General features: G+C 48.0%; 1 long non-coding RNA gene and 1 gene segment (V, D, J or C); both read left to right on the plus strand.

Moving 5' to 3' along the window:
• The first annotated feature begins 21487 nt into the window (after nt 1–21487).
• On the plus strand, nt 21488–21876 carry LOC105065667 (uncharacterized). Its single transcript, XR_012503646.1, has 2 exons — nt 21488–21665; nt 21787–21876. It is a non-coding gene; the product is annotated as an uncharacterized LOC105065667 (long non-coding RNA).
• A 3208-nt stretch (nt 21877–25084) lies between these two features.
• Nucleotides 25085–25600, plus strand: LOC141575755 (immunoglobulin lambda variable 1-40-like). The segment is given in 2 exon segments: nt 25085–25130; nt 25239–25600. Coding segments are annotated over 2 exon segments (408 nt in total).
• Nucleotides 25601–27055: the final 1455 nt, after the last annotated feature.

Here is a 27055-nt window from a genome sequence, read left to right on the forward strand (position 1 = left end):
GTCTTGCAGACCCAGAACCTTTGAAAAGGAATGTGGCCCACAGCTAGAAATGAAAATCTTAGCCCTTTCTCAAAGCTCTGCTTGCCAGGCTGGACCTTTAAGGATAATGCTTTTCATTCCCATGGAGATGAGAAGTTGCAGAGCAGAGAATCACATGTGTCTTGTGGGACCATTGCAGCACCATTGTGACCAGACCCACCTGGACAGCTCCACAAACACAGGATTATCGCAGCCCAGCTGGGGCCTGGCCGGCAAAGAGAAGCCTGCAATGAGAATCCTGCAACCACCAGCCACCCCCATCCCCTTGTGGCAAAAAAGAAGCCTGAATTCTAACTCGGGTAAATGGTCCTTTGGGGCCCTCATCCAACATCTTCACCTGCTGGCTTTCCAAATACAGTCGCTATGCTTTGCCCCAAGGCTCTCTTCCCCACTTACTGGCCTGTCATTTGCACACAGTTGGGGCCAGGGTACCAGCATCTTTGTGCATCACCTTCCAGTGTGCAGGGTCCTGGAGGCCTGGCTGCCTCCACTTAGATTTTAAGGGAGAAGCCCCAGGCCCAGGCAGAGAGGCTCTGTGCAGGGGAGGCCTGAGCAGAGCAGCTGCAGGATCTCCTGCTGAGCTGTGGGTGACAGTGCCACCCCAGTGGGCCTGGGGGCCTGAGGATCAAGCAAAGAGAATTACTCTCAGCCAGGGGGATTTATTCTGCTCACAGCTCTGACTACACACTTGCCTCGGGGAGTCATGGCCCAGGTAACGTCCAGGCAAGACAGACAGCCTCACGCCAGGAACAAGTCTGCAAATAAAAATCACATGCAATGCTCCCACGACATAGTAAAGGGACAGCTGGGGAGGGGAGGGTCAGAATTCCAACAATTGGATTCTGCGAGACGAGCTCTGGGGCATCCCTGTCAGGGTCCTGATCCCTGTTCCAACCCCTCACTCACTGGACAGAACTTTCCTTTTGGGCGGAAGAGGAAGATGGGAAGGGTGAGCCTCTGTCCTGCTCTGTTCTTATGCTGTGTGCACAGGGGATCGGTGACCCTACTTTCTACCCCTTGTAATCTCCACCTCTCCTCCAGGGTGTGAGTCAGAGTGTGTTGAGTCAGCCGCCCACAGTATCTGGGTCTCTTAATTATATATGTAATACGTAAAATTTTATATATTTCATAAAAATGTGTAGTAAATTAAATTTACATATTTATTAAAACAATATGTTATATATATACATAAAACTACATGCATTGTTTATATGTGTAATGTTTTAAAATTAATACATTTACTAAAATATACTGTATATCATATATATACATTTAACAGTGTATTTTATATAAGCATATATAAGATATTGTTTATTATAGTTTATAGTGTTAAGTAAAATATATACTATATAATGGATAGATATAGAAATATTTTCTATTATATGTTACATATTGCACATTCTATATTACATGTTAATAATTGCACATCTTGTTTATATTAATAACTGCTTGTCATGGGGGCTCCCATTCTTTCTGCGACTTTGTCTCCCTGATTACAGGGTCCTTGGTCAGACTGTGCTACACCTTCCACCATGTCCCAAGTCTGCATCTCTGTGTGTGTGTGTGGTGGGGGGGTTCTGTGCGTGCATCTGAGAAATGAGTGAGCAGACATTTCTCTAGCACTAAGTCCAAGCTGGAAGGCATCATGGTAACATTCTAGGAAACACACAAAGAGCTCTTACTAGGACTTAAAATAGAAGGCACAGAGACCAATCTAATTTACTGGTTCTAGAAAACACAGGAAAACTGCCCAACAGAAGCCACACCAAATTTGAAAATTTTGGCTGAAGGTTATTTTTGCACAGAGACAGAAAAGTTCCTCAAAGTCAGAGTTGAATCCAGCAGATGTCAAGAAAAATTCTCCGGGACCCCAGAGATGATTTGGGCTGAGGCCAGGGTCTCTGGGGAGTCTCTGTGAGGGGGAGAACATGGACTGTGGATGGAGAGCAGATGTGAAGAGGTCTTAAACCACAGGTCAGATGCCCCTTTGAGGGAGAGAGACGCGGAGGTTTCAACGCGGATTCCTGACCCACTGCAGGAGAAGAAGATGCCGTCCCTGGACACCACGCTGGGGAGCTCACTGGAGCTCTAGGTGGTGGGGGCAGAGGCATCAGCCTGGTCTTTCACATCCAAGGAGCCCAGCCCAGAGAAAGCTCTTACCGGTCCGACAGCATCACCCAGAGCCACCAGGGGGAGCTGTTCTCTGTTCCTCCCTCACTGTGCTGGGCTCCTGGCCCCATGGTCCTCTGCCATATGCCATCTGCAAACCCTCAAGTCAGCGCTGGCTCCTCATTGCAACCCAGACCTTCCCCCCAAGGAAAGCACTGAGTTCCACTCTGGTGCCTTGAGGAAACTCCAGACAATTTAGAAAGTTGGCTCAGGGCTCCCTCCAGAAGTCAGGAATCCCTGCTGGCAACGGTAGAGAATTCCAGTTTTGTTTTATTAGACAGTGCAAGCTATCATAAGTTCATGCTGACTTTGTCATCTTTTCTTCTGAAACCTGCAGTTAAACGGATGAGACTGCATATAATAGATCATTCTTCAAAAAATGCAGGTTGTCACCCCCAGCCTGGCTCTGCAGCTCTATGTGTCCCTTCTCCAGCCCTGGTCCGACCTCTGCTGCTCCTGGTACCGGGTTGAGAACTGAGTCAGGGGAGACCCCTGTCCCCTCTCACCCGAGGCACAGGCTCTGTGACTTCTCAGTGGGCTCACTGCTGGAGGAGGAGGGACAACTTAGCTCCTCCGAAGAAGACAAGCAGGGATTTCACAGAGGAAGGGAGACCTGTCCCAGGGATGGGGGTAGCTGTGGGCAGGACTAGATTTCTGGGCCGAGGAAGAGAGGATCCCACTGTCTCCTCCTTCAGCCCTCAGGCTCTGCAGGGAAGATATTTAGGACTGAGGTCACAGGGGCGGGGGGAGTACATTTGGTGACAGGGGTCACCCCCATCACTCAGTGCCTCATCACAATGCCTTATGCCCCGCATCTGCTCCCTCTAGACCTCCCCTAGCAGACATCAGGTGACACTGGGCAGGGAGAGGGAGGAAGCTGACCTGCATGAAGCCCCTTCTCCTCTGAGTCAGTCCGGGAGGGAAGAAAAGGCCCGAGGACCCCACAGTTCAGCCCAGGATGCTGAGGAGCTGCATCCCGGGAACATCCCCACCATGGCCTCTATGGTGCTTCTGCTCGGGCTCCTTGCTCATGGCTCAGGTCAGGGGCCAGGACGCTCCATCTTTGAGGGGCGCTTAAGCCAGAGGTCAAGGTGACCCTGCTCCCCATAACCACCCCTGTCTCTCTCCTGTCAATTTTAGAGGTGGATTCTAAGACTGTGGTGACCCAGGAGCCGTCCCTGTCAGTGTCTCCAGGAGGGACAGTCACCTTCACCTGTGGCCTCAGCCCTGGGTCTGTCACTATCAGTGACTACCACAGTTGGTACCAGCAGACACCAGGCCAGGCTCCCTGAGCTCTTATCTACAGCACAAGCAGCCACTACTCTGGGGTCCCCAATCAATTCTCCGGATCCATCTCTGGAAACAAAGCCGCCCTCACCATCACGGGGGCCCAGCCCGAGGACGAGGCCGACTATGACTGTGCTCTGCACACAGGTAGTTACACTAACAGAGTGATGTAACTTCAGGGGAAGTGCTACCAAAACCTCCCCCTGAGCTCAGAGGGCTCAGCCCTGAGGGGCAGGAGAGGAAGAGGGAGGGTGAAATGTCAGCACCACAGGGGAGGGGGTGCTGGGCCCCCATCTCCTGCCCAGGGGTTCCAGGCCATGTGCCTTCTCCAGCCTCCCCCAGAGTGTGTCCATCACTCCTAGGGGTTCCCCTCTCCCCCAGTATGATGGTGACCGGACTCAGCTCCAAATTCTATCTAGTCGCTGTGAGACTCAGGAATCCAGCACCACCAGGATGACCTTCCCTGTTGTCCTTGCTGATCTCTGGCTGGACAATTATACTCCCTGCACGGCGCCTTCAGCAGGGGTCCCAGCAGTGCTGGCAGGACCTGGGTTCCCACCCTCCTGAATGAAGTGAGCCGGGCCCTGTCATCTCTTGAGGAGTGTTGGGGGTCCAGATTGCATAGTGGCCATCTTATTAGAGCATCGAGCCAGAGCCAGGCAGGTCATCGGTGTGGTCAGCTGTCCAGTTCTCCACCCAGGATTCTGGCAGCACAGGGGGAGCTGGGCTTTCTCCCCATCCCTCAGTATGAGACTGAGTGAGGGAGACAAGGTAGGTTGCTCTGCATGCCTGTCCCCCTGCTGGGGACTGTGGAGCCAGTGAGGACTGAGCCCTGAACCCACCTGGATTAACAGGACTGAACCCCGGATGGGGGCAGGGATCAACACTGCAGTGCCCCTCCCTCTCTGGTGTCCCTGACGCCACGGAGCCCAGTGGGCCGAGCACCCGCCCACTGCAGCAAAGCAGCCCCTCTCAGCCTGGGTTCCCTCCCTGAGGTCAGCAGGGCTGGCAGGCGTTTGGTACCCATGCCCCCTGGATGTGATGAATTGTTGACCACAGCTGCCCCATGGTTCCTGGGAGAGAGTCAGTGGCACAGAGCAGTGGGGTCAGGACCCCACTTTGTTGGGACAGTGGATGTGAACACACCCCAGTCTTCTGCTGCAGGATGATCCCTGATCAGTGAAGAGTAAATGGGACTCAGAGTTTTTTTTTTTTTTTAACATTTTTTAATTGTGTTATAGTCATTTTACAATGTTGTGTCAAATTCCAGTGTAGAGCACTATTTTTCAGTTATATATGAATATACATATATTCATTGTCACATTTTTTTTCTGCTGTGAGCTACCATAAGAGCATGTATATATTTCCCTGTGCTATACAGTATTATTTTGTTCATCTGTTCTAAATTTTGAAATCCCAGTCTGTCCCTTCCCACCCCCCGCACCCTTGGCAACCACAAGTTTGTACTCTATGTCTATGAGTCTGTTTCTGTTTTGTATTTATGTTTTGTTTGTGTGTTTTTTTTTTTAAGATTCCACATATGAGCCATCTCATATGGTATTTTTCTTTCTCTTTCTGGCTTACTTCACTTAGAATGACATTGTCCAGGAGCATCCATGTTGCTGCAAATGGCGTTATGTTGTCTGTTTTTATGGCTGAATAGTATTCTATTGTATAAATATACCACTTTTTCTTTATCCAGTCATCTGTTGTTGGACATTTAGACTGTTTCCATATCTTGGCTATTGTAAATAGTGCTGCTATGAACACTGGGGTGCAGGTGTCATTTTGAAGTAGGGTTCCTTGTGGATATATGCCCAGGAGCAGGAATTCATGGGTCATATGGTAAGTCTATTCCTAGTCTTTTGAGGAATCTCCATACTGTTTTCCACAGTGGCTGTACCAAACTGCATGCCCACCAGCAGCGTTGGAGGATTCACTTTTCTCCACAGCGTTTCCAGCATTTGTCATTTGTGGACTTCTGAATGATGGCCATTCTGACTGGTGTGAGGTGATACCTCATTGTAGTTTTGATTTGCATTTCTCTGATAATTATTGATACTGAGCATTTTTTCATGTGCCTATTGATCATTTGTATGTCTTCCTTGGAGAATTGCTTGTTTAGGTCTTCTGCCCATTTTTGGATTGGGTTGTTTGTTTTTTTCTTATTAAGTTGTATGAACTGCTTATACATTCTGGAGATCAAGCATTTGTCGGTTTCATTTGCAAACATTTTCTCCCATTCTGCGTGGGATTTTTTTTTTTAACTTATGGTTTCCTTTGCTGTGCAGAAGCTTGTAAGTTTAATTAGGTCCCATTTGTTTATTCTTGCTTTTATTTCTATTGCTTGGGTAGACTGACCTAGAACATTTTTGAGGTGTATGTCAGGTAATGTTTAGCCTATATTTTCTTTTAGGAGATTTATTGTATCTTGTCTTATGTTTAAATCTTTGATCCATTTTGAGTTTATTTTTGTTCATGGTGTAAGGGAGTGTTGTAGCTTCACTGATTTACATGCTGCTGTCCAGTTTTCCCAATACCATTTGCTGAAGAGACTGTCTTTATTCCATTGTGTATTCTTGCCTCCTTTGTCGAAGATTAGTTGACCAAAAGTTTGTGGGCTCATTTCTGGGCTCTCTATTCTGTTCCATTGGTCTATATGTCTGTTTTTGTACCAATACCATGCTGTCATGATGACTGTATCTCTACAGTATTGTCTGAAGTCTGGGAGAGTTATTCCTCCAGCCTCTTTTTTTTTTTTTCTTTAGTAATGCTTTGACAATCTAGGCCTTTTGTGGTTCCATGTAAATGTTATCATAATTTGTTCTAGTTCTGTGAAATATGTCCTGGGTAATTTGATAGGGATTGCATTAAATCTGCAGATTGCCTTGGGCAGTGTGACCATAACAATATTGATTCTTCTAATCCAGGATCATGGGATATCTTTCCATTTTTCTAAGTCTTCTTTAATTTCCTTCATCAATGGTTCATAGTTTTCTGTGTATAAGTCTTTCACCTCCTTGGTTAGATTTATTCCTAGGTATTTTATGACTTTGGGTGCTATTTTAAAGGGGATTGTTTCTTTACTTTCTTTTTCTGTTGATTCATTGTTAGTGTAAAAAATGCAACTGATTTTTGAACGTTAATCTTGTAACCTGCTACCTTGCTGAATTCTTTGATTATTTTGTGGAAATTTTAGGGTTTTCTATATATAGTAACATGTCATCAGCATATAGTGACACTTTTACGGCTTCTTTTCCAATTTGGATCCCTTTTATTTCTCTCTCTTGCCTGATGGCTGTGGCTAGGACTTCCAAGACTATGTTCAATAGGAGTGGTGATAGTTGGCAGCCTTGTCTTGTCCCAGATTTTACTGGGGAGCTTTTGAGTTTTTCACCGTTGAATAATATGCTGGCTGTAGGTTTGTCATATATAGCTTTTATTATGTTGAGATATGTTCCCTCTATACCCACTTGGGTGAGAGTTTTTATCATTAATTGGTGTTGAATTTTTTTTCAAATGCTTTTTCTGCATCTATTGAGATGATCATGTGGTTTTTCTCCTTTCTCTTCTTAATGTGATGTATTCCATCGATTGATTTGTGTATTCTGAACCACCCTTGTATCCCTGGAATGAACCTCACTTGATCATGATATATAATCTTTTTATGTGCTGTTGGATTCTATTTGCTAATATTTTGGTAAGGGTTTTTGCATCTATCTTCATCACTGATATTGGTCTGTAATTCTCTTTTTTGGTGGTGTCCTTGCCTGGTTTTGGTATCAGAGTGTTGGTGGCTTCATAGAATGAGTGTGGGAGTATTCCCTCCTTTTCAGTCTTCTGGAAGAGTTTGAGAAGGACTGGTACGTGTTCTTCTTTGTATGTTTGGTAGAATTCCCTGGTGAAGCCGTCTGGTCCTGGATTTTTATTTGTAGGGAGGATTTTTCATTGCTAATTCGATTTCATTTGTAGTGATCATTTTGTTCAAGTGGTCAGTTTCTTCTTGATTCAGTCTTGGTGGACTGTAGGTTTCCAGAAACTTGTCCATCGCCTCTAGGTTATCCATTTTGGTTCCGTATAGTTTTTCATAATATTCTTGTATGCTATTCTGTGTTTCTATGTTATATGTTGTAATTTCTCCATTTTCCTTTCTTATTTTGCTGATTTGTGCTCTCTCTTTTTATTTCTTTGTGAGTTTGGCCAGAGGTTTGTCGATTTCATTTACTCTTTCAAAAATCCAGCTTTTGGTTTGATTGATGTTTTTCTGTGTTCTTTTAAATCTCTATTTTATTTACTTCTTCCCTGGTCTTTATTATTTCCTTCCTTTTGCTTTTTTTTTCCCTCTTCTTTTTCTAATTATTTTCACTGGTGAGTTAGATTGTTTATTTGAGATTGTTCTTCTTTTTTGTGGAAGGCTTGTATTGCTATAACCTTCCCTCTTAGCACTGCCTTTGTTTCGTCCTATAAATTTTGTGTGCTTATGTTGTTTTTTTTTTCATTTGTCTAAATGTATTCTTTAATTTCAAATTTGAGTTCATCATTGACCTATTGGTTTTTTGATAGCATGTTGTTTAATCTCCATGCTTTCCTTTTTTTCTCCTTTGTTTCTCTGTAGTTGACTTCTAGTCTCATGGCATTGTGGTCAGTAAAGATGCTTGAGATAATTTCTATCTTTTTAAAATTGTTGAGGCTTCTTTTATGCCCACGTACATGATCAATCCTAGAAAATGTTCCATGTGCACTTGAAAAGAATGCATGTTGTATTTTGTGGGGGTAAATGCTCTGAAAATATCCACCCAATCTAATTTTTCTATTGTATCATTTAATTTTTCTGTTGCCTTATTTATTTTCTGTCTGGAAGATCTGTCTAGTGATGTTAATGTGGTGTTAAAATCTCTGACAATGATTGCATTCCCATCAATTTCCCTCTTTATCTCTGTTAGTAATTGTTTTATGTACTTGGGTGCTCCTATATTGGGTACATATATATTAATGAGTGTAATAGCCTCATCTTGTATTACTCCTTTAACCATTATAAAGTGTCCTTCTTTATCTTTCTTTGTGGCCTTTGATTTAATGTCTACTTTGTCTGAAATCAGTACTGCAACACCTGCTTTTTTGGCTTTTCCATTCGCATGGAATATCCTTTTCCATCCTTTCTCTCTAAATCTGTATGTGTCCTTCTCCGTAAAGTGGGTCTCTTGTACGCAGCATGTTGAAGGTTCTTGCTTTATTATCCAGTCTACCACTCTGCGTCTTTTGACTACAGCATTTAGTCCATTAACATTTACAGTAATTAATGATGTGTGTTTATTGCCATTTTGAACTTACTGTTGCAGTTGATTTTGTATTTCCTCTTTGTACCTTTCTTCTTCCTTTTGTGGTTTGGTAATTTTCCTTTGTATTTTGTTGGATTTCATTTAGTTTTAGTGACTCACTTGTAAGTTTTTGGCTTGTGGTTACCCTTTTTTTTGTAAGTCTATTAGCCCATTACTATAATTGTTTGTGTTAAACGGATAGTAATATAATCTCAAACCCATCCTACCGAGAACAAAAAATTTAAAAATGAAAAAAAATACTCTTATTTCCTTGCTTCACTCTCCCTCTCTTAATGATTTAGGTATCTTCTTTTATGATTTTGTGTTTATTCTATTTGTAATTCATGATAGTTTTCAGCTTTTCAGTTATGAGTTTCTCATTTTTGTAGCATCCTGTTGCTTTTCTAGTTAGAGTAGACCTGTCAATATTTCCTTTAGCATGGGTGTAGTGTTGTAAACTCTCTAGATTTTTCTTGTCTGTGAAATTCTTTATGTCTCCTTCTATTCTAAAGGATAGTCTTGCTGAATAAGGTATCCTAGGCTGCATCATTTTTTCATTCAGGACTTTGTATATATCTTGCCACTCTCTTCTGGCCTGTACTGTTTGGGTAGAGAAATCAGCTGAGAGCCTTGTGGGTGTTCCCTGTAACTCACTGTTTTTTTGTTCTCTTGCTGCCTTAGGATCATTTCTTTATCCTTGACTCTGGCCATCTTGATTATGATATGTCTTGGTGTGGGTCTGTTTGGGTTCTTTTTGTTTGGGGCCCTCTGAGCTTTCTGTACTTTGATATCTGATTCCTTCTTTAGTTTTGGGAAATTTTCAGTTATGATTTCTTCAAACACCTTTTCAATCCCCTTTGTTATTTCTTCCCCTTCTGGAACCCCTATTATGCGTAGATTGGCGTGTTTTATGTTATCCCATAGGTCTCTTATATTGTTTTCATTGGTTTTTATTTGTTTTTCTCTCAGCTGTTCTGATTGGATGTTTTCTGTTGTTCTGTCTTCTAGGTCCCTTATTTGTTCCTCTGCATTATCTAGCCTGCTTTGTACAGCCTTTAGATCAGCTCTCATTTCAGCAAATGAGTTAACCAATTCTACTTGGCTCTTCTTTATATCTTCAGTTTTATTCTTGACATGTTTTATATCTATAAGCACTATCTCTTTTAGTTCCTTCAGTGCTTTGATCACTCCTTTTGTGAAATCTTGATCTAGCAGAACATCAATGTCTATTTCATTGATCGTTCTTTCAGGGGATTTCTCTTGCTCTTTTAATTGGGAGTGGTTCCTCTGCTTCTTCATATTGCTGATATCTCTCTGGCACTGTGGCTTAAGGAGTATCAGTTATCTATTGTGGTCCTTAAGGACTTTATTTATTTATCTATCTAAAGCCTATGCAAGGTTAAAGCTTAAAAAAGAGAGAGAGAATTTTAAAAGAATGGAAAAAATAAGGTTTGAAAACAGTGTATAATCAATAAGAGAAGAGCAATTTGAAACAGAATAGCAATTGAGTTGACACATCTATCACAAACCTTTAAAAAAGGAGAAAAGATCAGAAAACAATACCTGAAACCTGTGTATAATCAATAACTAGATGTCAAGACCAAGAAAAATACAAGTGAAACGAGGTCGATTTTTAAAGATAATAATAAAAAAAGATTTTAAAGGAAAAATTTTAAAGGGATTAGAAGTGGAGACATATACAATTGTTTAAAAAGTAAAATTTTTAAATGTAATAGAAAATGGAACAGATTTTAGAAAAGAGCAAACAAGAAAGAATTTTGAAAGAAGGGAGGGAAAAAAGGTTTGAAAACAGTGTAGAATCAATAATAGAAGAGCAAGTTGAAGCAGAATAGCAATCGAGTTGAGACATATTTTAAAAACCTTAAAAGAAGGAGAAGAAATCAGTAACAGGAGATCAAAACCAACAGAATGAAAATGAAATGAGGTGCATTTTTAAAAATAATAATAATAAAAAGGTTTTAACAGTAAAATTTTAAAGGGATTAAAACAGTAGACGTACGCAATTGTTTAAAAAGTAAAGATTAAAAAGGTAATAGAAAATAGAACAGATATAAAAAAATTTTTAAAAAAAGGAATGTTTTCTCCCGGTGACTGTGCTCTTGATGATTTTATCAAGAAGTCTTTCTGTCTTTGCCCTGTGTCGCAAACTTAGCTTGCTGCTTCCAGAAGCCCTCCGTCTGTGCCATCATCTGTACTGCTCCCAGTGCCTGTCGGCAAGCAGATGGTGCCCCCTCCCAACACTGGGTCGGGTGCTGAGCTCTTAACCTGTAGACAGGTGTGTCACTCCCCCTCTTGATGCCACAGTCAGTTGCTGTGCTCAGGAGAGGTAGGTGGGTGGCCTCCCGCCCTCTCCTGGCACTGGTAGCTCCCCTGCTCTGTGCAGCTGCCTGCTCTGCCTCTGCAGGCCCTCTGAAGGCAGGCTCGGGGAAGATCGCGGAACAGCCCTGCACATGCTCCATGACAAAACTCAGCTCCTTGTTTTTCTTGGCAGCGCAAGTTCTCTGAAGTGCCAGAGCATAAAGATCCTATCTGCCTTGGGCTGCAAACAAGTCTCTATCCAGCCTAGGAGGTTGGGGAGCCCCCAGGTGCGGATTCAGGTGTCAGAACCGTCCCTGCCTGGGCAGTGTGCACAGGAGGGTATGGCAGCTGTGGCTGTGACCTGCCGCTCTACTACCGAGGAGACAAAGGCTATGGCGCCCCTCCCCCCAGGGCATACCTGCACTGTTGCTTCGCTATTTTTTTTCATAATTTGTGGGAGGGCCCTGGTTGTTCTGCTCTGTATCCCCTCCCACCCACTGCTCATAGCACCCTGCAGTCCCCTGAGGCTGTCTCAGTACATCTGTCCCAGTCCTCCGCCAAGGTCGGGCAGCCTGTCCCGCCCCATAGCTTCCAGCTCGCGTCTCTGGCTGGGTGTCATAGGGACCCTTTGTGCCTGTTTAACTTAATTCTGTCAGTCAAGGTCTGCTCTGTACAGATCTGAGCCTCAGAGGCTCCCCCTCCGTCCTCTGACCTCTTTGTTGGAGAGGGGGAGATTCAGCAAATGGGTGTCATTCATCCTTAGCCACTCTCTCCCCGTGGGACAGGTCCCACACTGTTTTGCTTTTTCTTCTTTCTTTTCTCCTCTTCTCCTACCAGATTCGTAGCGTCTTTGTCTTTTGAAGAGGGTGATGCTCTGTTGGAGTTCAGCAGGTGCTCTGGTTGGCTGGGTGGGTCCGTGGATGTGAGTTTTGGTGTATTTGTGGGAGAGGGTGAGCTACGAGCATCTCTCTATTCCGCCATTTTGGCCCCTCTCTTGGGACTCAGAGTTTCTTGATGTCTCCTCCCCAAAGTTCAGAATCCAGTAAAAGTGTCACTTGTCATATCAACAACCAGGAAAATAAATCTTGATGTGAAAACAGAATCCATTTTCAGCAATACTGAGATGACTCGATGATGACATATGTTTAGGGAACATCATCAAAACTCTGGATAAACAGGTATAGATACTGGGAGCAAAAGGAGCAGGAGGTGAACTCAGGTAGAAATAGAACCAGGAGAACAAAGTGGATGGAAAAACACACCTGAAAATCAACAAAGGAAAATAAAAAGAATGTCTCTGCATGTGCTGAAAAGCATGTAATGCACATTATTTAATTTGTTTATCAGATTATTGAGTGATGGACTATTATTAGGAAGAAAAAAGGGCTGCCATCCCTTCTGCGTCATTTCCACCACCATGAACATTCCCGCGAGCGTCACCAGGGGGCGCTGTGGGTCTGCTAAGAACCCACCAAGGCTGGGCTCTATCAGGCTCCTACTGCCAGGGCCTACACCCGGGCTCACTGGCCGGAGCTGGACGTGGGAGCAGGTACTTCCTCTCAGGGGACAAAGTCCGAGCTCCGACCTCCGCAGGCCCTGCCTGTGTGTGGAGCTGCCACATTGGGGGAGGACCCAGCAGTGGATAGTGAGTAAGCTCCTGTCCCCATCTGGCCCCAACCCCCTTCCCCAGGAGCAGAGGAGGAGGAGAGGGGACCCCGGGAACCAGCGCCGCCCCCTCCTGTTCCTCTCAGCCTCCCTGGCTTCTCCTCTGACTTTTCTTCGAGCTCCTCCTTTGCGCTTTTGCAGTTCCTCGTGGTTTGTCCTCTGGGCAAAGAGGTTGGGGTGGCCATTGTCCCTGCACCTGCTCCCCTCCCCCCAGGTGCCTGGTCACCTGCTGATGAATCTGCCCTGTGCAGTGTCCCATGAAGATCTGGGGGAGGGGTTCTGGGACCACCCATGGCCTGGGTGTTGCCCTCTGCTCAGGGATCCTAGCTGGGATTCCACCCTCCCCGTGGACACATACAGATACCAGCCCCTGCCCACCCATTGACCCCTCAGGCAGAGGGACCAGGGAGGGATCAGAGAGCTCGGGAGCAGTTGCATGCCTGGCACCTTCCTCTTTCAGAGTATGAAGAAAGGGAGAGACCTAGAGATGCTCTGCTCAGCTGCGAGGCCACAGAAGACAGAACCCAGTGACCATCCCCACCATGGCCTGGCCCCCTCTGCTCCTCACCCTGCTGGCTCACATCACAGGTGACTGGATGAGGGACAGGGGAGGGGGCCCTGAGACAACACCTGGGCCTCATGTCCTCTTCTTGTGTCTGGACCCCAGAATCAGCATCTCTGTCTCTCCTGCTTGCAGGGTCTTGGGCCCCATCTGTGCCGACTTAGCCACCTTCTGTGTCTGGATCCTCGGGCCAGAGGGTCACCATGTCCTGCACTGGAAGCAGCAGCAACATCGGGTGTGGTAATTATGTGCACTGGTTCCAACAGCTCCCAGGAACGGCCCCCAGACTCCTGATTTATGATGTTAACTGTCGAGCCTCAGGGGTCCCTGACCGATTCTTTGGCTCCGAATCTAGCAACACAGTCTCCCTGAACATCAGTGGGCTCCAGCCTGAGGACGAGGTGGACTATTACTGTGCTGTGGAAATGAGTAGTCATCTTTATGCAGTGATGGAAACCCCTGGGGAGCTCCTGCCTAACCCTGCTCATATGCTCAAGGGCTCAGACCTGAGAGTCAGGGCTACTTACCTCCAAGTGAATTCAGCCAGAAAGAGGAAGATAAATACCATATGTTATCTCTCCTGTGTGCAATCTGAAAACAAGGACACAAATGAACTTATCTACAAAAGAGAAACAGACTCACAGACCTAGAGATCAAATTTATGGTTACCAGGGGCTAAAGTGGGTGGGAAGGAATGAACTGGGAATGCGAAATTTTTGCCTCTTGTGGAGCTATGGGAATGCTAGCTGTCTCGATTGTGCTGGTGGTGTCACTGGTGTGTACATCTGTCATCATTCATCAAATCGTGCATCTGAAACGTGCATAGTCCCCTGCACAGGAATCATACCACATAAATGTGTTTAAAAAGAAAGTTGATCCCGCACCCAGACCCAGACACATCCTCTATCCTTCTTCCCATACCAAACGCTTATAGTCACTGCTTAACGACTATCGTAAGGAAAAGGAGCATTTTGGAAAGTTCACCTTCACTGCTGCCCACGAGACAGTTCATGCTCTCCTGATACCTATTCACCAGACTTCCCTCCTCTTCCATTTTGAGCATCACTTCATTATCTCTGACAAGGTTTACGTTTTAATTGTGTAAATTTGAAACAAGTCTAAACTGTATTATTATGCATGTGGTAGATTTTTAAAGAAATATTAATTTTGGACAGTGTTGCTCTCTGAGAAGTTTGACAGTCAGTTTATATCACCAACTGGGCTCAAAGCTCAGTCCATGGCCTGTGTATGTCCCTGGACCGACAGTGACCAGACAACAGCCCACAGCGACCCCCCACAGCCCCGCCTCAATCACTACTACCACTAGAGCCAGTTTGACCTGGGAGCAGCAGGAGACACTGTGGGTCCCCCCAGGTCCTGCACAGTGGGATCCCCTGTTGTGTAAACCCCCAGACTCCCTAGGGCTGGAGTGTAGGGGCTTGTGTTTGTTTTGGGGGTTCAGCAGTGTGTCCTCTCTGGGCTGGGCAGGATCTCTGCTTACAGGTAACTGTGGGTCAGCAGCCTCTTCCTCCTGGTTTCTCCAAAGGGGTCAACTCTGAATCTCACCCACCTGGGCTCAGTTTCCAAAACTCAGCCATCAAAGGAGGGGAGTTGAAAAAGGCCTTGACTGTGATTGGAAAAATTATAACCCCAACCACCACAACACAGTTGGGTTGGAGACAGGGCCACTGAAACAGCTGCCAGGCCCCGTGTCCTCTCCTGACTTGCTCTGTGTGGGGCGGGATCCCCACTCAATGTACGGAAAGGACTGGCCTCCTCCACCTGGAGGAAGAGACACAGATGTGGGAGCCACAGCTCTGAGTGCAGAGCTGGGCTCAGAACAGCAGTGAGAATGGTCAGAGGCGCTGCTCCATCCCTGAGTGACCCCTGACCATCACGTCTGCTCAGCCGGATGATGGCGGGACTGCTTGGGGTACAAGGGGCTCCTGGAGGACGTGTTGGCAGGGCACTGGATGAGGTGGATGAGCACTGAAGGAGTCCATCTCTACACGAGCAGCTTTGGAATATAGCAGCAGGAAGAGGGAGGCTCCAGGTGGGGAGTCAGGTGGGTAGAGAGGACGGGGTAGGGTTCTGAGGGCATGTAGGACAGTGTGGGACATGCCTGCGGTGCCCTTCCCAACTGGGAAACCCCTCAGGGTTCCAGGAGTCCGGCCAGCTGTGTGTGCACTCGGTTCCATGGACCTGCCAGGACCCAGGGTCACTGAGAGCCAGGTTCCTCCTCCAGGGTCACTCATCTCCTCCTCCTATCTGTCTTCATGCCTGTGAGCACCCAGGGCAAGGAGGCTGGAGCTCTCAGACACCTGGTCTATTCGCATATGTAACCCCAACCGCTTGTGTAATTCAGGGAGATAAAGAGCTTGGGGAGCCTGATCTCCACACCAGAGCTTTAGGGGTCAGCGTCTGAGTTTCCACCATGACCTGGGCTCCTATCCTGCTCACCCTCCTCTCTCACCTCACAGGTGAGCCCCACCTTACCTTGGTGGCTGGGATGGGGGACTCCAGCTCTACTCCTCACCCCTCCCTCCTTCACCGGGAGTGGGGTCCTGCTCTCACACCCCTGTGTGTCCCCAGGCATGGCTGACTCAGCCCCAGTCAGTGACTGGGTCCCTGGGACAGACGGCCACACTCACCTGCACAGGAAACGTTCACAGTATTGGCAACAAGGGGCCAGCTTGGCTGCAGCAACACCAAGGCCAGGCCCCCAGACTCCTGACCCTCAGGAATAACCACCAGCCCTCAGGGCTCTCAGAGAGGTTCTTGGGCTCCAGGTCTGGCAGCATGGCCACCCTCAGCATCTCTGGGCTCCAGGCTGAGGATGAGGCTGATTATTACTGCTCAGCCTGGGACAGCAGCCTCAGCGCTTACACAGTGCTCCAGGCCAGCGGGGAAGTGAGACCTGAACCCTAAGCCTCCAGCCTTGCCTGGCCCCTGGGGCCTCACAGAGCATCGTTTACCCTCCCAGGATGAGACCGGGTCTGGGTCTAAATGGAAAACACTCAGCTGTCCAAGGCTCCACCCAGGATTCTGGCAGCACAGGGCAGTTAGACTTCCTCCCCATCCCTCAGTGTGAAACGGAGCGAGGGAGACAAGGCAGCCTAGTCTGCACTCCTGTCCCCCTGCTGGTGACTGTGGGGCCAGTGAGGACTGAGCCCTGACCCCCCTTGGCTTAACAGGACTGAAACCATGGTAGAGGCAGGTATGCACACGGCGGTGTCCCTTCCTTCCTTTTCTCCCTAAGGCCAGGAAGCCCAGGGGGCCGAGCACCTGCCCACTGCAGCAAGGCAACCCCTCTCAGCCTGACTTCCCTCAATGGGGTCAGCATGCCCAGCAGGGGGCTCTACCCAATGCCCCCTGGATGCGAAGGGGCTGGTGACCATAACTGCCCCATGGTCCCCGGGAGAGAGTCAGCAGCACAGAGCCATGGGGTCAGGGCCCCCTCTGCTTGGTCAGTGGCAATGAACACTCCCCTCAACTTCTGCTGCAGGATATCCCTGATCAACAAAGACTAAATGGGACTCAGAATTCCTTTTATCACCTCCCTAAAGTCCAGGATCCAGTACAATTGTCACTTGTCATATCAAGAACCAGGAAAATAGATATCGATGTGAAAACCGAATCCGTTGACATCAATACTGAGATGACTCAATGATGACATATTTTTCAGGAACAACATCAAACCCATGATGAACAGGTAAAGACACAAGGAACAAATGGAGCAGGAGGTGATCCGAGGTAGAAATAGAACCAAGAGAATAAGGTGGATGGAAACATAGACCTGAAATACAACAGAAGAAAATAAAAAAGAAACCTCTCAGCAGGGGTTCAAAGACATGTAATGCACATTATTATTTAATTTGTACATTTGATTATTGAGTGATGGATTTTGACTAGGAAGAAAAAAAGGGCTGCCATCCCTTCTGCATCATTTCCACCACCATGAACAATCCCTCGAGCATCACCAGGGGGCGCTGTGGGTCTGCTCAGAACCTGCCAAGCCTGGACCCCACCCAGAGGCTCCCAGTGACAGGGGCCCTACACCCGGGCACACTGGCCAGATCTGGACGTGGGAGCAGGTGCTTCCTCTCAGGGGACAAAGCCTGAGCCCTGACCTCTGCACGCCCCGCCTGTGCATGGAGTTGCCACCTGGGGTAGGAGCCAGCAGTGGATGGTGTGTGGGCTCCTGTCCCCATATGGCCCCAACACCATTCCCCAGAAGCAGAGGAGGAGGAAGGGGGAACCAGGGGACCAGCCCTTACCCGTACTGCTCCTCTCAGCCTCCCTGGCTTCTCCTCTATCTTTTCTTTGTGCTCCCCCTGCTGCCCTTCCGTCTGAATCATGACTTTCCTCCCAAACCCGTGCTCCTCTTCTTCCTACAACCCCCCACCCTGTGACCTCTCCAGTCATTCCCAAGGTCATTGTCAGAATCTGGTGACCTGTTCCCAGATCTTCCAGGAACCAGACACTCACTCCCTCTTCCTCCGCCTGGAACCTCTCAGATCCCTTCCTATCCGAGCGACCTCATGTCTCTGGACACCCAGGTTTTACCCCCGCTCAACCCTCCATGCTCCCCACATGTCCCCCCCTTTCCCAGGGAATCTAAGGAGTCCCTCCAGAAGCTAATGGATCCCACAGACACACCCCACTCATCCTCTCTGCCCATCAGATGAGGAGTCTCGTGGGAAGGGAACCCCGGCTTCCTAATGAACTGGGAATGGAGATCCCAGCTGAACTGTCTCTGTCCTCAGTTCTAGTACCATTGATTTCATGTGCACTGAGCTCAGGAGACACTGGGGTCTCTCGACTTGGAGAACAGACACCTGTCCCAGATCTCTGCTCAGGGGTCCCTGGGCCCAGCACTTGGTCCTCTCAGGGACCCTGGTGACCCTAGGGCCAGATCAGACTGTACACTTTTGCAGGCATGACACTGGATACAGGGGACACTCCATGCCCCGGGACAGGCATGGTTTGGCTGAATACAGGACCTAAGTTGCTTGAAGGGCCCTTGGTCCCGGGGTGAGGGGAGAAGAGAGCCAGGCAATGGTTACCTCAGCAGAGCTCGGGGGCGTCTGCACCATGGCTTGGACACTGCTCACCTACTCCCCCCCCCTCCTCCAGTGCACAGATCAGGATGCCCTCAACACCCTGACTCCCAGCTCTCTAACCCCCTGCACCACCCACAGGGAACATCCATCCTTGTCCTTCCTCTGGACATAACAGGCGTCTGTGTTTCCAGTCTCCCTCTCCCAGCCTGTGCTGACACAGTCGCCCTCTGCATCTTCCTCCCTGAGAGCCTCAGCCAAGTTCACCTGAACCCTCAGCAATGGCTACAGTGGTTGTTATGTGGACTGGTACCAGCAGGACCCAGGGAACGGCCCACAATTCGAGATGGGAGTCGGCACCAGCGGTGTTGTTGAATCCAAGGAGGATGGGGTCTCTGATCGCTTCGCAGGCTCGGGCTCTTGCCCAGAGTGCTACCTGACCATCCAGAACGTCTGGGAGGAGGCCAAGACTGACTACATCTGTGGGGCAGACCGTGGCAGCTACGTGTAACCCACAGTGACTACCCCAGAGTAGAAGTGACACAAAAATCCCACTGACAGCCCAGTCCCACCCCTCATGTTGCCCATCTCACAGTTCAGGGTACGCCTCTTGACCTCCCCTGAGAGTTTCCACCTTCCCAAGGATTTTCATAACTCAGCCTCTGTCAGTGAGGATGGTCTGTGCACAAACTACCTGGTTTCAGTCCACAGCGAATGTTCCCCTGGGTTGGAAAACATAAGCCAACGTGGACTGAATTCCAGTGAAATACGTACAGCCCTGAACTTCAAAGCTGCAAAACACCGTTCCTGGCATCCTTCACTTTTTCAGTCAGTACGACATTCAGGTCGCTGCCCACTGGGAAAAGTTACACAGAGATGAATCGACAAGACTGTGGTTGGATCGACTGCTTGTATGCACATGAGTTTTGGAACATGGAGGCTGGACGTGTCCTAAAGGGTGTCCTGGAAATGCTGGTGCTGTGGTGTATGTTAAAGTCATGGGTGAGGGGGTAGGCAGAGGGTGAGAGGAGGGGAGATTGAAGGAGGGAAATTATCCTGATGAGGGCTGATGGGGGAGTGATGGTGTGAGAGGCCCCTTAGTTTATCACCATGGATTTCTGTAATGTCAGTGATTTCCACGAAGACAGACATGCGAACAAGAAAGCCTCCACCCTTGCGCATTGTGATGCGTGTCTGCCCCAGGTTAACAGATCACCAAAGATGCCAAAATATGTGTTTCCACCCTGATCTCAAGTTTAAGCCTTTATCCTCCCAGCAGACAGAGGGGGCTGCTGTGATGTTGGGAAGGGACAGGAGCTCAGGTGTCACTGACAAAGGGAGGGAGGGGGTCCAGATGGAGGGGAGGGCCTGTCATTTGGGTTTGAGGGGGCGGAGCCAGATCAGGAAGGAACCTTGTGAGGCTGAGGGGTTGGGATTTTATTGAAACAGCAGTGGGGAGTCATTGAAAGGTTGAAGGCAGAGTTGACTTGAGCTAAAGGAGGGTTAACACCATCGTCCTGAGGAGAAGCGGGTGGTCCTGGTCACAGGACAGTTACTGAGTGAGACACCTGTGAGTCCAGACGATCATGGAGCATTTGCACAAAGGAAGCAAATTTGGATACAGGATATGGTGAGGACGTGATGGTTTCTGCATTTGACAGGCAGACATGGCCTTTCTACTGAAATAAAACAATGAGCAAGAGAACCCAGGTGTGGACATTTTTGTTTATAATACAGAAAAATTGTAGAATCTCTAAGACAGGGTCCTCACAAGAAATATGTGACATCACTGTGAAAAAAAAAACTCCATCTTAAGAATGCAATCCTCACACATGACAAATATATCACAAGTAGCTCTGATATATTTATACAATGGAATACTACTCAGCCATGAAATAGAATGAAATAATGTCATTTGCAGCAAGTTGGATGGACCTGAAGATCGTCATTCTAAGTGAAGTAAGTCAGAAGGAGAAAGATACCATAACACTCATGTGTGTTATCTAAAAACAGAAAAAAGAAGACATTAATGACTTTAATTATAAAACAGAAACAGACTCAAGTACAGAGAAAACAAACATGGTTTCCTGGGGGTAGGAATGGATAAACTGTGAGTTTAAGATTTGCAATATTAACTACTGTCTATAAAATAGATAAACAAGTTTTTTGTGTAGAGCACAGGGAACTAGATTCAGTATCTTAAAGTACCTATAGTGAAAAAGAGTATGAAAACAAATATATGTATGTGTGTATGACTGAAACATTATGCTGTACACACAACACTAACACATTGTAAACTGAATATTCCTCAATAAAAAGGAAAGAAATACATGACACATGCACTACTAAATGATATGCCTGCCGAACAATATCATTTCCACAAATCATGTTCAACTCCATCAAAAATCAGAAAGCATTGCATGAGTTTTGAAATAGCTGCTTTTTCCAGGTTTCAATAATGAGTTTTTGCTTCTTCATGAAAAATCCATATCTAAACCCTTTCCTCCAACAGCCCTACACATCCTTCAAAACAACTCACTGTCCCCTTGTCACTGGTGCACACGTGGGTCATTTAGCTTTTCTAGACTGTACTCTGGGGGGGAGCTATAACTTTTAATGGTTCCATATGCACAGCATTGCAGCTTCCATGGATCAGGACTCCATCTGAAAATGAAAACATTTTATAGGACGTAACTCAGCATAAAAGAACCGCAGAATCTGGGAAGGCGACCATGGGCCTGTGAATGGAGACAAGGACCAGGTGAGCTGCCCAACCACTGGGCCCTCAGGCCTCTGGTCCTCTGTGAGGTTGTGCCCCGTGAAGCAGGGGACGCTGTGGGTCTGCCCTGTAGTCCCTGCAAGGCTCCTCAGGGAGGAGGACTGAATCCCAGAGGCTGGGTCTGGGGGCAGGTCGTATGATCCTGATGGGGACTCAGCCATGTGTCCCCTTCAGTGGGCAGAGTGCCCTGAGCAGAGTTCCCTGTGGTCTCAGCAGGTGCCTGCTCCCAGGGTCTCCCAAGGAGTAGGCCATCCTCCATCCCACTGAGTCTGGGCTATGAGCTGGTCTCCAGCATAGGGGCTCAGGGAGGGGCTGGAGGAAACCCATTTGCATGGACCGCCCCTCCTCTGGCAGAGGCTGGCAAGAAAGGAGGCCCGGGGAAACCCAGCCCCAGCGTGGGGACCAGGGGGCTGTGAGCACCATGGCCTGGACTCCTGTCTTGCTCCTGCTTCTCTCTCACTGCACAGGTAGGGATGGGCCTTGGAGACCACATCTCAGTTCCCTGCCTGCAGCAGCCCTAGTGGCTCAGACTCTGGAAATGCTTCCTGCAGGTCCCTTCCCATCTACCCCTTGTGTCTGTGTTTGCAGGGACCCTCTCCCAGCTTGTGCTGACTCAGCCGCCCTCCCTCTCCGAGACTCCGGGAGCATCAGCCAGACTCACCTGCACCCTGAGCAGTGGGAACAGTGTTGGCAGCTATATTATAAGCTGGTACCAGCAGAAGGCAGGGAGTCCTCCCCGGTATCTCTTGAGCTACTACTCAGACTCAATTAAGCACCAGGACTCCGGGGTCCCGAGCCGCTTCTCTGGATCCAAAGATGCCTCGGCCAATGCAGGGCTTCTGCTCATCTCTGGGCTGCAGCCCGAGGACGAGGCTGACTATTACTGTGCTGCAGTGGACAGCAGCAGTAATGCTCACACGGTGCCCCAGCCCCACAGGGAAGTGAGACTAAAACCTCCCCTGTTCTCTCCCCGCTGGGCCGTCACTGCTGCTCTGCCTGGGACCAGGTCTCATTCAGGGTGACTTTCTGTTGTCACATCTTCAGGCAGCACCTGAGTTTCCTCTGAACAGGAAATCTCACACTGTCACAGCCTCTTCTTCATCTCACAGTTGAGATTGACCGTTGCTGTTGTATTTCACCCTGCTTGTGTTTCCATAGACAGACAGTACCTGCTCTGAGATGAAATCCTCCCCACGGAGATGTTATAAGTGACAGAAAGTGGTTGGTCCTGGCCCTGCCCCCCTCAGAGTCTATGAGTGACCCCAGGATGCTTCTTGTCTAAGAGCTTCAGTCTGAGGTCTGAGATCCAAAATCAACATGCAGAATTGAGCGGTAAAATACACACTGGCAATGAACCATCAGAAATTGACAATAAAATGTAAAAATGCCAATTAATGGCTTCAAACTAAGAAATAGGTAAGGATTATTCTGACAAATAAAATCCTCCCGACTCCGTCCAATGGCAGAGCCTCCTTGACCCCCGCAGGGCTCCTCCTGAGTGGGAGGGTGATGACCACTGTCACACAGCTGAGCACAGCCTGCGTGGGCCAGTACTCCAGTCCCTGAGACCAGAGATGGGCATCTGCCCCCCATTGTCTCCAGTGTGACCTCTCAGTCCCTGCTCCCGCTGTGGCCAACACCAGCTGTGGTTTTGGAATCTGCCGTCACTTCAGCTACAAGAACCAGAGAGAGTGATGTTCTGGAGTCAGTGTGATTCCTGAATGGTTTGAAAATTACCTCCTCTCTTACTGGTCTTCCAGTGACAAATCATTTTTCACCAGTATCTAGAGTAGCCCCCCTCGTGCTGGCTGGGGAGGACAAGGAGGAGACAAGTCCTGCCCGTGGGACCCAGGGCACCAGGTCCTGCTCTGGCCAGTCCCCACGTGTCCCATGAGCCTGACCCAGGCTCTGCTGCTGAGCCCTGGGCTCTGAGACCTTCATGAAGCAGAATCTCTGTGCAGGTGGGAGGAACTCCTGGTTGCCAAGGTGCAGGAGACCCTCCCTTCCCATGGACGACCAGCTACTCTCCCGAGTTTACCTCCATTGTTCTAATTGTCTCCCACTCTGATTTCTGTTTTGTTTTGCTTTTATTGGGAGGTTGTTTAAATGGATCTCAGTTCATTGGAGTCTGAAATCTATAATCCAATCCTCATTATCACACAGAACCTCAATATTACAGGAATGTTTCTAGAACCTTTTCTTCTGTCTTCAATGCCAGTCTATGGAGGACTTTACTGAAAATACATAAGGTTCCCTGGGGGATGGGTAACAGCTGGGGAGGCCACTAGGGTCAGAAGACAAGGAAGCACCTCTCAGTAATTAACTGATTAAGTCATTAGTTACAGATGATTATAATAATGACTTATCCTCAATCCTCAAACTGAAAACAATTATAAAATTAGACCAAAATGGAAAAAAAATCATGACTCCATCCCAAATTCAGAATAGAAAAGAACGAATCCTGAGCTGAGCAATCAAAGGGCAAATGAAACCTGAGGTGCAGCATGGGAGGACACTGTGTCTCTACCATGTTGTGTTCTAGGGGTTAAGAGAGCCATCAGAGGCCTGTAATTGGGTCCTGGGGGTGGGGATCTAACAGGTGTCCCTCACAACAACACCACCACCAGGAAAAAAGTATCGATCTGTCAGGGTAACCAGTAGAGAATTTTTTCCATATCAACCAGGAGAGTACGCTGTATACCGTTACAGTATGAACTTGGTTTATTTTATTCATTTATTTTTAGGTATCTTGGGGGAGTAATTAGGTTATTACTTATTTTCAGTGGAGGTACTCAGGATTGCACCCTGGACGTTGTGCATAAAAGCACACACTCTACTGCTGAGCTGTACCCTCCCCCTTGAACGTGGTTCAGGATGGCCCTGTATTTACACTGACCCAGGCACATGAAGGATCAAACAAGATGCCAGGTGATCCTGAAACCCGTGCAAGAGAAGGACTGTTTAATACTTCCCAGCTTTAGCACCTGGAGGGCATTCACTGTCTAGAAATGATCTGGATGGTTAATGTCTCAGTTCCAAACCCAGTGGAGGAGCCTCCTCTGTCTACTCATGTGGAGAATAAGATGACATTGATACACGTGCCAGATTTGTCTGCCCTCCAGGAGTGCTGGATTGTGACACAGGGGCCAGGGTGCCCTGGATCAGAGACCAGTAGGGGGCACTGTTGCACAGGTCCTGAGAAGGCAGGGTTCTGGGCAAAGCTACCACTGAAATTTTTCTACTGACACCTGCACACTTGGACAGCGACCTAAAAGGTGTTTGGCCTTGACTTGCTCGTGTGACCAAAATCGAGGATCTCACACCCACTCCTGGGAACAAGGTTGAAAACATGTTGCCCCAGCATCTCAGTTTGTGCCCCTAAAGCCTGTCCTGGAAAAAACACATTATCTGATTGTCTCTCATTCAGAAGGGTTGTCCTGGGAGATTCCATGATGGGTCAGGGCAGAACTAGGGACACACGCAGATCCCAGATCTGTCTAAAATCAAGATGGCTGCTGACTATTCAGAAGTCAATCTGTGTGCACCGTTTACTGGACACCTGCTATGTGCTGGGCTCAGGTGGCAGATATATATCGTTAGAGGATTGAAGCTGTGACCAGCCCCTGGGCCTGCCTGGTGTCCTCTGTTCAGGGCTCCCAGCTGGGGACCCCCCATCCCCGGGCCCCTCACAGCCCAATCAGAGACCGTGCCCTGCCCCCTCAGGCAGAGGGAGTGGACCCCGAGACCAGGGAGGGATCAGAGAGCTGGGGGATCATTTGCATGACTGGCCCCTCCCTCTCTCAGATTATGAAGAAGGGGAGAGACCTGGGGACACTCTGCTCAGCTGCGAGGACACAGAAAGCAAGACCCAGTGACCATCCCCACCATGGCCTGGTCCCTTCTCATCCTCACCCTGCTGGCTCACTGCACAGGTGACTGGATGAGGGACAGAGGAAGGGGCACTGGGAGGACGCCTGGGCTCCAGGTCCTCCTCTGCGTCTATGCCCCAGAAGCAGCATCTCTGTGTCTCCCACTTGCAGGGTCCTGGGCCCAGTCTGTGCTGACTCAGCTGCCCTCTGTGTCTGGATCCCCAGGCCAGAAGGTCACCATCTCCTGCACTGGAAGCAGCAGCAATATTGGGGGTGGTAATGGTGTTCAGTGGCACCAACAGCTCCCTGGGATGGCCCCCAAACTCCTCTTCTATGAGAACAGCAATAGGTCCTCGGGGGTCCCAGACCGCTTCTCTGGCTCCAAGTCTGGCAGCTCTGCCTCCCTGACCTTCACTGGGCTCCAGGCTGAGGACGAGGCTGACTGTTACTGTGGATGTTATGAAAACAGCGTCAGTGCTCGCACAGTGCTCCAGGGCAGCAGGGAAGTGAGACAAAAATCTGCTGTCCCTTAGCCCTCACTGCTCAGCCAACACAACTACGTCCTTTCTTTGTTTATCCTGAAGTGTGGGTCTTTAAACAACCCTACGGGACTTTGTCTAAGGCATGTATCCTGACTTCTCAAATTCTGCCCCTAAACCCAGTCCTTGCCAGCAGAAACTTGTCTGCTGTTCTCAAAGTGAACAGAACTTCCTGAATACCCCTGGGTGGCTGCGCTGGGGACCAAGCCCACGCTAGGTCAGAATCAATGACACAAAGTCCAGATGTGCCTTACTAGGAAGGACTGTATCGAGGTCCGTCCATCCACACCCTTGAGTGAACACCTACCAGGTGCCCAGTAGGCTCCAGCAGTTGGAGGATGTAGGGAAGTCTGTGTCCTCATGAATACATCACACGTGACTGAGGAGGAAGATGTGGGCTTGGTTTGTGGATGTGGGTGCCATTGGACAGGGTACAGGGAAGGAACATAAGGTGATGATGCATGAGTTCTGCATAGAATATGAGGGAGGATGAGATTAGAGTGAATTCAGGGACCACGTGGGGGTGTGGATAGGACACAATGTTCAGACTGTGGTGTCAGGGATGACGGGGGAGCAGGTGAGTGTTCGTGTTGCAATATCAATGTACATAGACACACCGTATGTGGAGAGAGCTGATGGCTACTCTAAAGTTTTATTAAGTTACATAGTCTTATATAGCAAAGAAGAATGATAAGGAAAATGGTTAACTAAGTTGTGATGTTATTTATGATTCTCTATGGGAACAGGCAGTGTCTGGCTCAAGATCAGAAGACCCTTTATGTTTTGGTAAATCATGTTCATCTTGGTGCCAGAGAGCCTTACAGCTTATCAGGGTGGAATGTATGAGAAACAGTTGCTTAACAACATTCTTCTTGGACTCAGGAGGCTGTGCCTGTCTTAAGTTGCCCCCCACTCAGGGATCTTACCCGTCATTGCCTAACCAGCCTTGTCACCTCTGAGTCTGCAGCCTTTTATAACTTGTTTACCATTCCAGCCCAAGGCTCATTCCTTTGTTCCCACAGTTGGGGGGCTACATTTCCCCGTTTTTAATTTTGTTTTAAAGCAACGAAGCTATCATGTTGTGCAGAGGCTAGAAGCCGCATCATAGCCAATGTTTGCTCTTGAGTCTGCTGTTGTTTATGCAACCGACATATACACCACAACATGCACAGGATAGCCACGCCGAGGAGGCAAAAAAGCCCTAAATTGAGAAGGATTCGTAAATTTAGTCCTGAGAACCAATTCTCTGGCTTGAGCCAATATAAGCCATTCTGCATTTGCTCACTCTAAAAGTACATATAAACTTTGTGCATTAGACCAGGTTTTGTTAAGTGTTACAGGCAACAAGACATGAGCTCTTTTTTTTCAATACCATAACAAAGGACACATTCTGAGAGGTTACATTAGCATGGGAGAGACCGTCAGAGTACCAAAAAGGTGAGGGTAAAT

This window comes from Camelus bactrianus, chromosome 32 (genome assembly GCF_048773025.1).
Source record: "Camelus bactrianus isolate YW-2024 breed Bactrian camel chromosome 32, ASM4877302v1, whole genome shotgun sequence".
In the NCBI taxonomy this organism is placed as follows: Eukaryota; Metazoa; Chordata; class Mammalia; order Artiodactyla; family Camelidae; genus Camelus; species Camelus bactrianus.